The 12,888-nt window shown below is 39.7% G+C and overlaps 1 protein-coding gene across 3 annotated transcripts in view; it reads left to right on the forward strand.

Annotated features, from left to right (window-relative positions):
• Window positions 1-12,888, forward strand: part of PLCB1 (phospholipase C beta 1) — an 850,060-nt gene that overhangs the window by 20,776 nt on the left and 816,396 nt on the right. For all 3 annotated transcript variants that reach the window (XM_055543363.1, XM_055543364.1, XM_055543365.1), the window contains exon 2: window positions 5,705-5,782. In XM_055543363.1, coding sequence (XP_055399338.1) covers window positions 5,705-5,782 — 78 coding nt within the window. The remainder of the gene's footprint in view (window positions 1-5,704; window positions 5,783-12,888) is intronic.

A 12,888-nucleotide genomic window follows, 5' to 3' on the forward strand; every position in this document is an offset into this window, starting at 1 on the left:
ATATAGAACTATCATATGATCCAGCTATTCCACTTCTGAGTATATATGGAAAAGAATTAAAAGCAGGGATTCAAACAGTTATTTGTAGACCATTTTCATAGCAGCATAGTTCACAATAAGAGAAGGTTGGAAACAATGCAGATGTCCATTGATGGATGAGTAAATAAAAATGATCAGATCAGATCAGATCAGTCGCTCAGTCGTGTCCGACTCTTTGCGACCCCATGAATCGCAGCACGCCAGGCCTCCCTGTCCATCACCAACCCCCGGAGTTCACTCAGACTCACGTCCATCGAGTCAGTGATGCCATCCAGCCATCTCATCCTCTGTCGTCCCCTTCTCCTCCTGCCCCCAATCCCTCCCAGCATCAGAGTCTTTTCCAATGAGTCAACTCTTCGCATGAGGTGGCCAAAGTACTGGAGTTTCAGCTTTAGCATCATTCCCTCCAAAGAAATCCCAGGGCTGATCTCCTTCAGTATGGACTTGTTGAATCTCCTTGCAGTCCAAGGGACTCTCAAGAGTCTTCTCCAACACCACAGTTCAAAAGCATCAACTCTTCGGCGCTCAGCCTTCTTCACAGTCCAACTTTCACATCCATACTTGACCACAGGAAAAACCATAGCCTTGACTAGACGAACCTTTGTTGGCAAAGTAATGTCTCTGCTTTTGAATATACTATCTAGGTTGGTCATAACTTTCCTTCCAAGGAGTAAGCGTCTTTTAATTTCATGGCTGCAGTCACCATCTGTAGTGATTTTGGAGCCCCCAAAAATAAAGTCTGACACTGTTTCCACTGTTTCCCCATCTCTTTCCCATGAAGTGGTGGGACCGGATGCCATGATCTTCGTTTTCTGAATGTTGAGCTTTAAGCCAACTTTTTCACTCTCCGGTTTAACTTTCATCAAGAGGCTTTTGAGTTCATCTTTGCTTTCTGCCATGAGGGTGGTGTCATCTGCATATCTGAGGTTATTGATATTTCTCCCGGCAGTCTTGATTCCAGCTTGTGTTTCTTCCAGCTGGACTGGAAGAAACATTCTTTCTCATGATGTACTCTGCATATAAGTTAAATAAACAGGGTGACAATATACAGCCTTGATGAACTCCTTTTCCTATTTGGAACCAGTCTGTTGTTCCATGTCCAGTTCTAACTGTTGCTTCCTGACCTGCATACAGATTTCTCAAGAGGCAGATCAGGTGGTCTGGTATTCCCATCTCTTTCAGAATTTTCCACAGTTTATTGTGATCCACACAGTCAAAGGCTTTGGCATAGTGAAGAAAGCAGAAATAGGTGTTTTTCTGGAACTCTCTTGCTTTTTCTATGATCCAGCGGATGTTGGCAATTTGATCTCTGGTTCCTCTGCCTTTTCTAAAACCAGCTTGAACATCAGGAAGTTCACGGTTCACATATTGCTGAAGCCTGGATTGGAGAATTTTGAGCATTACTTTACTAGCATGTGAGATGAGTGCAATTGTGCAGTAGTTTGAGCATTCTTTGGCATTGTCTTTCTTTGGGATTGGAATAAAAACTGCCCTTTTCCAGTCCTGTGGCCACTGCTGAGTTTTCCACATTTGCTGGCATATTGAGTGCAGCACTTGCACAGAATCATCTTTCAGGATTTGGAATAGCTCAACTGGAATTCCATCACCTCCACTAACTTTGTTCGTAGTGATGCTTTCTAAGGCCCACTTGACTTCACATTCCAGGATGTCTGGCTCTAGGTCAGTGATCACACCATCGTGATTATCTGGGTCGTGAAAATCTTTTTTGTACAGTTCTTCTGTGTATTCTTGCCATCTCTTCTTAATATCCTCTGCTTCTGTTAGGTCCATACCATCTCTGTCCTTTATCGAGCCCATCTTTGCATGAAATGTTCCTTTGGTATCTCTGATTTTCTTGAAGAGATCCCTAGTCTTTCCCATTCTGTTGTTTTCCTCTGTTTCTTTGCATTGATCGCTGAAGAAGGCTTTCTTATCTGTTCTTGCTATTCTTTGGAACTCTGCATTCAGATGTTTATATCTTTCCTTTTCTCCTTTGCTTTTTGCTTCTCTTCTTTTCACAGCTATTTGTAAGGCCTCCCCAGACAGCCATTTTGCTTTTTTGCATTTATTTTCTATGGGAATAGTCTTGATCCCAGTCTCCTGTACAATGTCACGAACCTCATTCCATAGTTCATCAGGCACTCTATCAGATCTAGGCTCTTCAATCTATTTCTCACTTCCACTGTATAATCATAAGGGATTTGATTTAGGTCATACCTGAATGGTCTAGTGGTTTTCCCTACTTTTTTCAATTTAAGTCTGAATTTGGCAATAAGGAGTTCATGGTCTGAGCCACAGTCAGTTCCTGGTGGTGTTTTTGCTGACTGTATAGAGCTTCTCCATCTTTGGCTGCAAAGAATATAATCAATCTGATTTCGGTGTTGACCATCTGGTGATGTCCATGTGTAGAGTCTTCTCTTGTGTTGTTGGAAGAGGGTGTTTGTTATGACCAGTGTATTTTCTTGGCAAAACTCTATTAGTCTTTGCCCTGCTTCATTCTGTATTCCAAGGCCAAATTTGCCTGTTACTCCAGGTGTTTCTTGACTTCCTACTTTTGCATTCCAGGCCCTTCAGTCTTAAAAAGGAAGGGCATTTTGACACCTACTGTGACATGGATGAAGCTTGAGCACATTATACTGAATGAAATTGACCAGATACAAAAGGAAAAATACTTGTATGATTCTACTTATGCGTGAGTGTTAGTTTCTTCATCGTGTCCGACTCTCTGCAACCCCATAGACTGTAGCCTACCAGGCTACTTATATGAGTTATCAAAGAGCAGCCTGATCATAGATACAGAAATGGTGATTGTCAGGGCCTGGGGCAAAGAGGGAATGGTGAGTTAGTGTTTATTGAGTGTGGAGTTTGAGTTTGGAAAGGTGAAAAAGTTCTGGGGATGGGTGGTGGTCATGGTTGCATAGCAGTGTGAAAGTACATTAAATACTTTGCTTAATGAACTTAATGACCTTACACTTAAAAATGGTGACTTTTATATATGTATATATAAATATATATATATTTGTGTATATATAAATATATATATATTTGTGTATATATAAATATATATATATATTTGTGTATATATATATATTTACCACAATAAAAAATAATACTGTGATAATCATTTACTATTTTAATAATTCAACTTTTAAAAGTTACTACAATAATATACTACAATAATAATAAATATTTTTATGTGCCAAGAATTGATCCAGGTGCTTTACCCAAATTACCCTATTTCAGTTCAGTTCAGTTGCTCAGTCGTGTCCGACTCTTTGCGACCCCATGAATCACAGCACACCAGGCCTCCCTGTCCATCACCAACCCCCAGAGTTCACTCAAACTCATGTCCATCAAGTCGGTGATGCCATCCAGCCATCTCATCCTCAGTAATCCCCTTCTCCTCCTGCCCCCAATCCCTCCCAGCATCAGAGTCTTTTCCAATGAGTCAACTCTTCACATGAGGTGGCCAAAGTACTGGAGTTTCAGCTTTAGCATCATTCCTTCCAAAGAACACCCAGGACTGATCTCCTTTATAATGGACTGGTTGGATCTCCTTGCAGTCCCAGGGACTCTCAAGAGTCTTCTCCAACACCACAGTTCAAAAGCATCAATTCTTTGGCGCTCAGCTTTCTTCACAGTCCAACTCTCACATCCATTCATGGCCACTGGAAAAACCATAGCCTTGACTAGACGAACCTTTGTTGGCAAAGTAATGTCTCTGCTTTTGAATATGCTATCTAGGTTGGTCATAACTTTCCTTCCAAGGAGTAAGTGTCTTTTAATTTCATGGCTGCAGTCACCATCTGCAGTGATTGTGGAGCCCAGAAAAATAAAGTCTGACACTGTTTCCACTGTTTCCCCATCTATTTGTCATGAAGTGATGGGACCAGATGCCATGATCTTTGTTTTCTGAATTTTGAGCTTTAAGCCAACATTTTCACTCTCTTCTTTCACTTTTATCAAGAGGCTTTTGAGTTCCTCTTCACTTTCTGCCATAAGGGTGGTGTCATCTGCATATCTGAGGTTATTGATATTTTTCCCGGCAATCTTGAGTCCAGCTTGTGCTTCTTCCAGTCCAGTGTTTCTCATGATGTACTCTGCATATAAGTTAAATAAGCAGGGTGACAATATACAGCCTTAATATGTTCCTTTTCCTATTTGGATCCAGTCTGTTGTTCCATGTCCAGTTCTAACTGTTGCTTCCTGACCTGCATACAGATTTCTCAAGAGGCAGGTCAGGTGGTCTGGTATTCTCATCTCTTCAAGAATTTTCCACAGTTTATTGTGATCCACACAGTCAAAGGCTTTGACATAATCAATAAAGCAGAAATAAATGTTTTTCTGGCACTCTCTTGCTTTTTCGATGATCCAGCAGATGTTGGCAATTTGATCTCTGGTTCCTCTGCCTTTTCTAAAACCAGCTTGAGCATCTGGAAGTTCATGGTTCACATATTGCTGAAGCCTGGCTTGGAGAATTTTGAACCTTACTTTACTAGCATGTGAGATGAGTGCAATTGTGTGGTAGTTTGAGCATTCTTTGGCATTGCCTTTCTTTGGGATTGGAATGAAATTTAATTCTAACTTAAAACCTCTGAGGGAGGTATGATTATTATCTTATCTTTTCCCCCAGTTTTTGTTGCATACGTTGAGGCACAGGGAGGGCACAGGCTGTGATTTGAGCCCAAGGTATTGGCCTGCAGTTACGAGTTGACCTGACTCTTAGAGTAAAGCTTACCATGTGCACAAAGCCTTAGATCCAGTCTACCCATCAGGAAGATAACTCTAAATTCCAAAATTATCTCTTCAAGTTCTAAATTTATTACAGATCTTTTTGATCAAGAGGATATGACATACCACAGTTATAATGTGTATGAAAAAGTTGGAATAAACTGGTTATTTATGTCTCTTTAAAAAAAATGCAATCCCTGCAAAGACCTCAGTGTTTCAGTATAAAAATCCATATCCAGTGACATGTGTTTTTTTGTGCAGATGGTATGCCTCTGTGAAAATTGCCAAAAGAAAAGAACACGTATTTTAGAAATGCTAAATATTGTAATTACAATGCAGGCAGTTTTTGCTTTGTAATACGCATGCTTTAAACTCAAAAGACTGTCTATGATGTTTTTTTATTGTGTGAAATTTAAATTTGAAACAATTTTGTGTATAGCTTTCTGAAAACGCAGAAGATGGCCTTATTTACTGTTACCTTGGAAATAGCAATACCTAAATGCTGTGTTAACTCTCTTTGGTACAATTAAGATCATTTTATAGAGCAAATGTAGTTTAAAATAATATCCTCAAGCCTGGATTTTAATTAATTTTAATCATATAAAGTATGTAATGTTTAGTGTTATATTTGGAAAACTAAATATAGCTTTTTAATAGAAAACATGCCAATGCCTTTAAAAACGTGCCTCAATGAATAAATACCTGCATCACTGAGCTTTTACTTTTTAAATAGTATTCTAATTATGAGGAGAGCATCTCTAGTTATGTAATTAATAATCCTCTGATGTTAAAGATATCATGTTTAGTTTTTTGAGAGTTTTACTAATATCGATGGCCTTGGAGAAACTCTTAATTACTACCTTGTTAAGTCATCCCAGGTAAGACTTTCTACTGTGGCATATATTGATACACATGTGTTTTCTTACACTTCTAGGACTCCACTATTGTCACTCCGATTATTTTGAGGACTGACCCTCAGGGATTTTTCTTTTACTGGACAGATCAAAACAAGGTAAGAAGTGAGATATGTCTCTTTTACATTTTCCAGTGAGTTGTTGATTTGCAAAGTATTCAGGTTTCTATTTGTTTCATGGATGACTCTTTGTAATTTATTTAAAGATTCTACTTAAAAAGAATGCCTAAAATGGAAATGTCTGGAGAGTTTCCAAGGACTGTAGCCTGAAGTATTAGATGTGCTAAATCCTAGAACATTTGGCACTTTTCAGGACAAGAGCACGGAACCGTGAATTGCATTTGTTGTAGAGGGAAGTTAGTGGGTGTTACTGCTGTAAGTCTCCCCCAGCTCTGTCCATAGGGAATGAAGAAAGGATGAGAGCGCCTGCGGCCCGTGACTGTGACTGTGACCTTCCCTTTCGCTTCCTCTGCGCTTTGTTGCTTAGGCAGCCTCCCAGCCTCGTCAGGAATTTGGCTTTGATAATTGGTTCACATTAGAAAATCAGGAATAAAAGTCTTCCCATTTTGGGGAATTTTTTCCTGTTTTAGCTTTCTGTCCGCCATATCATAAATTTAGACTCTCATTTATTATGGAACCAATTGAGCTGATTCCATATTGAATTATTAAAAAGTAGAATGTCTGCAGATCATAAAATTTATTTGGAGTTTAACAGGCAGTTAGACCAGACTATTCATAGAAAGTGGTTATTATTTCAATAGACAATGCTGTGGTTCTGCACTTGAACCTCCAAGGCGACTGACCACAGAATATTTTGGTCCTGTAAGTTCTGATATTTGGAAAGATGGGGCAGGTATTATTGAGATTTGCCAAAGTGATACTGAAACGATAAAATATCTGGACCAAATTGTGAGGCACTATTAACCTTTTCACATCCTGGTGTTACGCCTCTTTAGCCAGGGTTGTTGGTTGTCAGCCTAGCTTTCTGCCTGTGGGGGCGACCTGGACTTCATCAGTGAGTAATGGTACAGAGACTGCTCTGTGAGTGGCTCGTCTGGGGTCAGGCTGGAGCCCAGGGGAATTCTTAGGGGGCTGGAAAGTAATATATGGCCCTCAGGGTCAGTCCTGAATGTGTCTCTTTAACATATCTTCCAAAGGACAGATTTTGCCTTTGTTGTCCTGGAGTTGCTTTCTGAATACGGGTGCCCTATAGTCACCTCTGGCGATAGACGTGGGGCCACAGACATAGACCCCAAGCTAATGTCAAAAACCGCGTTTGAGTAAGATTTCATACTGACTGTTCATGTTTATTACTGGGTGTGTTAATCACTTTGGCTTTGACATTTTGTTTGGTTTCCTGCTGTTATGTATAAAACAATGGCTTGAAAGGGTTCTTTTTCTTTTTTTTTTTCCTCCTAAAGGCTATTTTTAGAACTGTTGAAGCTATATTCATGAAAGATATATTTATAATGCCTAGAGCATTTTTAAAGTTGGGTATTTGTACAAGAGACTGGACTGTCAGTTTGATTTTTCAGCTTGTAAATCAAGCTTCTACAAAAGCAGCAGAAGATATTTTGGGGATTTTAAATAATTCATAGCAACTCAGTTAAGCTCCCCTTTAAAACCAATCATAAATATTTCTTTGCTTGAGAAAGAGAAAGTGTTTAGAACCAGAGGCTCTTTGATGTACATCTCTTGTTCCATGAACCCAGTATTTTGACTAATGCTTATTTTCAAATGTAGGAAAAAAACTCAGTTTTTGAATACAGACCATTTTCTCTTGGTTGTAATGCAGTTTATGACCAGATGAAACAGATGTTGTGGTAGCAATACTTCTGTCTTTTTATTACTTTTCTTTTCATGATCATCAATCTTTCAGTTCTAGCCAAGAGATGGTAGTTTCATTTTTCACTTTCTAAGTCAACCATCAGTCATATATCAGAGTTTGGAGGTTTGTTTTTTTTAATGATCATATATTAATATCTAAAAGATGAGGTAATTTAAGAAAAAATGAAACTTTACATGATTCCAAGTTTGTAGTCTTCTGGCTTTAAGCCCAGTTCTAGAGCCAGAGAGAGTGATGAGTCCACTTCTAGGAGATGGACCCCTGTGAGTGATGTATTAGCAGCTTAAATGCATGTGAGCAGAGATGGTGCTCACAGGTGAGCAGTGGCAAGCAAGCTTTAAGTCCATGTTTTTGCATAACATTATTTGAAGGGATGGGTTGAATGTTGCAATCATGATATTACTTAGAGGCCCACTTTCTTTAAAATATTTTAATTGACAGTTAGTCTTCGTGATGTGAATCTATCACATGTACTACAGAGTTTACATCTCGGAGAAAAAATATGATACTTTTTAAAGTTTATCCCCCGATTCCCTCCTCACTTCTGCTTGAAAGCTTGCATTGGTATCTGTGTGATTCACCTCTTTTCCCTGGAGCTTCTTCTTTTGTCTTTGTCCGTGTTTCTCCTTGGTCCATGAAGCCTGTACCAAAGTCCTTTGTTTTTTAAAAATTTTATTTATTTTTAGTTGGAGGATAATTGTTTTACAATGTTGTATTGGTTTCTGCTGCACAACAAACATTGATTTCTGCTGACTCACCTTTCCATATACATAGACCCCTCCCTCTGGAGCCCCCTCCCACCTCCCCCATCCCCCTGTCTAAGTTATCACCGAGCACCAGCTGAGCTCCCTGTTTTATGAAGCTCTTTGATTAGTGATCAGTTGAAGCCTAGTCTGCTCAGAGGTGAGCTGAGTGGCTTAAGAATTAAAGAATATTGTTACAGGATTTTCTTTTTATAGCCCTGGAGGAGAATCCTCACATTTGATGGGTTCTTATCCAGATCCTCTCTCCTGTCCTGACCACACTGTACCATGGACCACTGATTTGAAGCCACTGATTTTGCTGTCTGTGAACCTTGACACGTGTCCTGTAACCCAGCCTTTGATTTGCCACCATAGAATTGGTAGGTGGCAAAGAAGATTGATAACCCAGATAACAGATTGAAGAACGTAAAAAACCAGAGCTGGCTTTTAGGTAGCAGAAATGTGCTTCTAATAACTTTAGGTAGCAGAAATGTGCTTCTGATGAAACATTGAAGGCATGTTTGGGGGTTGGTGGGGAGCAGATAAACATGAACATCATCTTAAGGGAAATGTTCATACTTGGTACCAGCTCTGGGCTTATTCTAATCATTCTTTCCCTTTTAATGTTGGCTCTGTAAATTTTACTGACTGTAATTAGCAGAAACGAGATTCTGAATATGACTGTCTTAAGCATGGGTGTTTTCTTATGTCAGTGCGTGTCATGTGAAGAGGATCAGTTTATTTGTGATCATGAGTGAGAAGGGCCTCTTGTACAGGCTGAGTATGGAAGAGGTTTCCTGAATTAAATTATGACTTTTCTTTGGAGCTATGCCATGTCAGGACCAGAAACCAAGGTAGGAAGCGTTATCCATGAAAAATGTGTGAACTACAAGAAGAATCTGTATGGGAGCCAAAGAAGAAAAGGGGGGTCCATGTAAAAGGTGAACCCAAACATAGTCTGTTAGAATATGAAACAAAGTAGACCTCTGCCTTGCAACCTGAGGCCCTGACCCTGGGCCAAGATTGGTGTAAAAATAAAACTAGTCACTACCAGTTCAGATACAAGAAGTTCAGTATAGTTTAGTAAACTCTTCCTTGTATCCCTAAAACAGGAACTTGGGGAAGGGGAAAGAGGATCACATAATGAAATTAAAAAGGAAGAGGAGGAGAGATACACGTTTTAAAGGAAGCATTCCTACTACTTGATCTTTTTCTGTTACAGATATTTATTTTTCTTTTTGTTTCTAACCTGCAAATATTAATAGGTTCTTTTTGTAAGAGAGTAAAGCACTGTTGATGTCCTTGACTCCTCCCCACCTTTGACCACAATCCTGGCCTTGTCCAAAGTCAACTACTGGTGGGACTTGCCTGATGGTCCAGTGGATAAGACTCTGCAGAGGACCTGGGTTTGATCCCTGAATAGGCAACTAAAATCCCACCAACTGTGCAGTGCAGTGTGAAGTCAACTGCTGGGAACAACTTCATGGTATATTTCCAGGTCTGTCTTTAATGAATTTGTGTGTGTATTAACTATGGAAATATTTTGTTTTGTTTATATCCATCTGTATCCTAAGTAACATCATTCTATTTTTACTTTTCCACACACTTGATTTTCACTTTACAGTATGTCTTACAGAACTTTCCATGTAAGTACATGTGTATCCACTTTATTTTTCTTATACCTCTATAATATCCCATGGAATGGCTGTGTGTTTAGTCACTCAGTTATGTCCAACTTTCTGCAACCCCATAGATTGTAGCACACCAGGCTCCTCTGTCCAGGGAATGTTCCAGACAACAGTACTGGAGTGGGTTGCCATTCCCTACTCCAGGGGATATTCCTGACCCAAGGATTGAACCTTAGTATCTTGCGTCTCCTGCATTGACAGGTGGATTCTTGGCCACCGTGTCACCTGAGAGGCCCAGGGAATGGATGACCAAATTTTATTTAACAATAAAATATTCTCATTGGTTGACTCTTGGTATTTGTTTCTAGTTTGGGGCTACACGAAAACAATCTTGTACTTTGGAGTAATACTTCGTCTTATGTATCTCTCTCTGAGTATATGGGTCAGGCATCCCTGAGGTAAATTTTGAGAAGTACAGTTGCTGATTGAAGGCTATATATATCCTAAATTTTAGTTAATGATTGTGTCATTTTATAGCTTTGCCAGTCTTGTGTGAGAGGAACTGTTTCCTCAGTTCCCACCAACACTATTAAGAAACATTTTAATTTTTGTCAATTTGTTGCAACCATTGTATCTCTGCTCTAATTTGCTGTTGCCTGATTTGCTGCTGAGCCTGATTTGCTACTGTGTACATTTTCCAGCATTATGGGCAATTTCTGTTTCCTTTTACATCAATAACCTGCTTAAATTCTTTGCCTTGTGTTGAGAGTTGTCCATTTATTCTGGATGTTAATCCTTTAGCTGTTAGGGATATTTCAAATGCTTTCTTCCTGTCTGTGGCTTGGCTTATCTTTGAATTTCTTAACTTTTATACATGACAAAAGATGACTTGACATTTTCAAATTTGATATATTCACATTCCAACTTTTTTTTTTTTTGCTTTTTGCTTTATTTAAGATTTTTCTTATTCATTACACTCTTACCCATCATTTTTATTAGTTCAGATTTTTAATTCATGTAAAATTGTCTTAGTCCATTTGGGCCACTGTAACAAAACACCGTAGAATGGGTAGTTCATAAATGACATATTTCTTACAGTTCAGGAGGCTTGAAGTCCAAGACCAGGGTATCAGCATGGCCCAGAGAGACCCCTCTTCTGTGCTGCAGATTTCTTGTGTCCTCATATGGTGGAAAGGGCTAAGGGTCTCTGGGTTGGTGCTTAATCGCTCAGTCGTGTCCAACTCTTCGCAGCCCCATGGAGTGTAGCCTGCCAGGCTCCTGTGTCCATGGGATTTCCCAGGCAAGAATACTGGTGTGGGCTGCTATTTCTTCCTCCAGGGGATCTTCCCGACCCAGGGGTTGAACCCGAGTCTCCTGCATTGCAGGTGGATTCTTTACCACTGAGCCACCAGGGAAGTCTGAGAATCTCTCTGGAGCTTCTTTTATAAGGGTACTAATCCCATCAAGGAGGACTCTGCCCTCAGGACCTAATCACCTGCCAAAGGCCCAATCTCCTAATACCATCCTTGGGTATTAGGTGTTCAACATAAGGATTTGGCATGGAGTGTGGGGACATAAACATTCAGACCATAGCAATGATATCATGTATTTTGAGGACTGATGATCTCAGAAATCTAATTTCTTCAAATGATTAGTCCTGTCTTTGGGTGGTCCCTGTTTTTTCTGGTTGGAACTGGCCCTGGTATCACTATCTGGCATGTAATTTTCTTTTGGCTGGGGTGTGGAGGGTATGGGAAGTGTGCACTATGATGGCAGATTGTCCTGATTAGGTGTTCCCACTTCACTCCCAGTGCTGACACCTCCACCACCTGGTTTGGGTGGTCCAGATCTATTCCTGTTTTAATGCCTGTGAGTTTCTGGGGTGTCACCTCCTACTTGGTTTTTATTCCATTTATCTTCTGCCTTCCATGCTTTCTGATTCAAGAAGTACAACACCTTCTGTTTACCCATGATCCTAGATTATAGACATACGTTTACACCTGTGTATTCAGTCATTTCTAGGGAACAGGACATGGGAGGACTCCACCATCTGTTCCATCTGTTGTCTTGTTCTGGCCTATTATTTTGCATGAGACAGTCATTGGGGATCCTTGCAAAGTGGTAAGTTTCTGTTAATTAAAACTATAGACTGCCTTCTCTTATAGTAACCTTATATTTCTATACTGAGTTCAAATGCAAAGTTCAGAAATTACATATTCCATGGTGATATTTTTCAGCAAAGAAGTCAAGAGTTTGTAAATATTTAAACTGTTGTATCATAAACCTCTATAAAAAAAGCTAGTAATATTGTGTTAAAAAATAGTCTGGGCTCCATAAAGAACCACCAGGCACCACAGATTTTATTAATCATTGTTTATCAACAGCACTTCTTCTTTCACACACACTTCTCTAGAATATACCAGAAACATCAATTTTGAACTTTCTTGTCTATGGTAATTGGGGTAGGACACTTAACTGTCCATTGAGTACAACAGTGTGATTATAAATTAAAATATCAGCTCTACACACTTTTATTTGGTAGCTTCCACCGAACCCTGAAACAACAGCTGATTTATCTCAGAAAACAATGCAGAGCATGTGCGTATCACTGCTGGAAGGCTGGTATCTTTGCTAGGCCTGTAGCAGGACGCCAGTCATTGCCAACAAGCAGCAGCATCTATGGATTAAGTCCTTTCCTTCACCTTCACCAGGTTTCCTTCACATAAATAAATTAATAGAAGCAACACAGTCCCAAATCTAAACCCAAGTCCTTACTTCTCCTGTGGCTTGAGAGTTAGACCCCAGTGGCATTTGCATTCCTTTGCTTTTTTTGACCTCTGGAGCTCATGACACTGCCTGGGAGCTGACACCCATACAAGAGACAACTGTACACATGGATGTCACCAGACGGTCAATACCGAAATCAGATTGATTATATTTGCAGCTCAAGATGGAGAAGCTCTATATAGTCAGCAAAAACAAGACCGG

The sequence above is a fragment of the Bubalus kerabau genome, chromosome 13 (assembly GCF_029407905.1).
Source record: "Bubalus kerabau isolate K-KA32 ecotype Philippines breed swamp buffalo chromosome 13, PCC_UOA_SB_1v2, whole genome shotgun sequence".
In the NCBI taxonomy this organism is placed as follows: domain Eukaryota; kingdom Metazoa; phylum Chordata; class Mammalia; order Artiodactyla; family Bovidae; genus Bubalus; species Bubalus kerabau.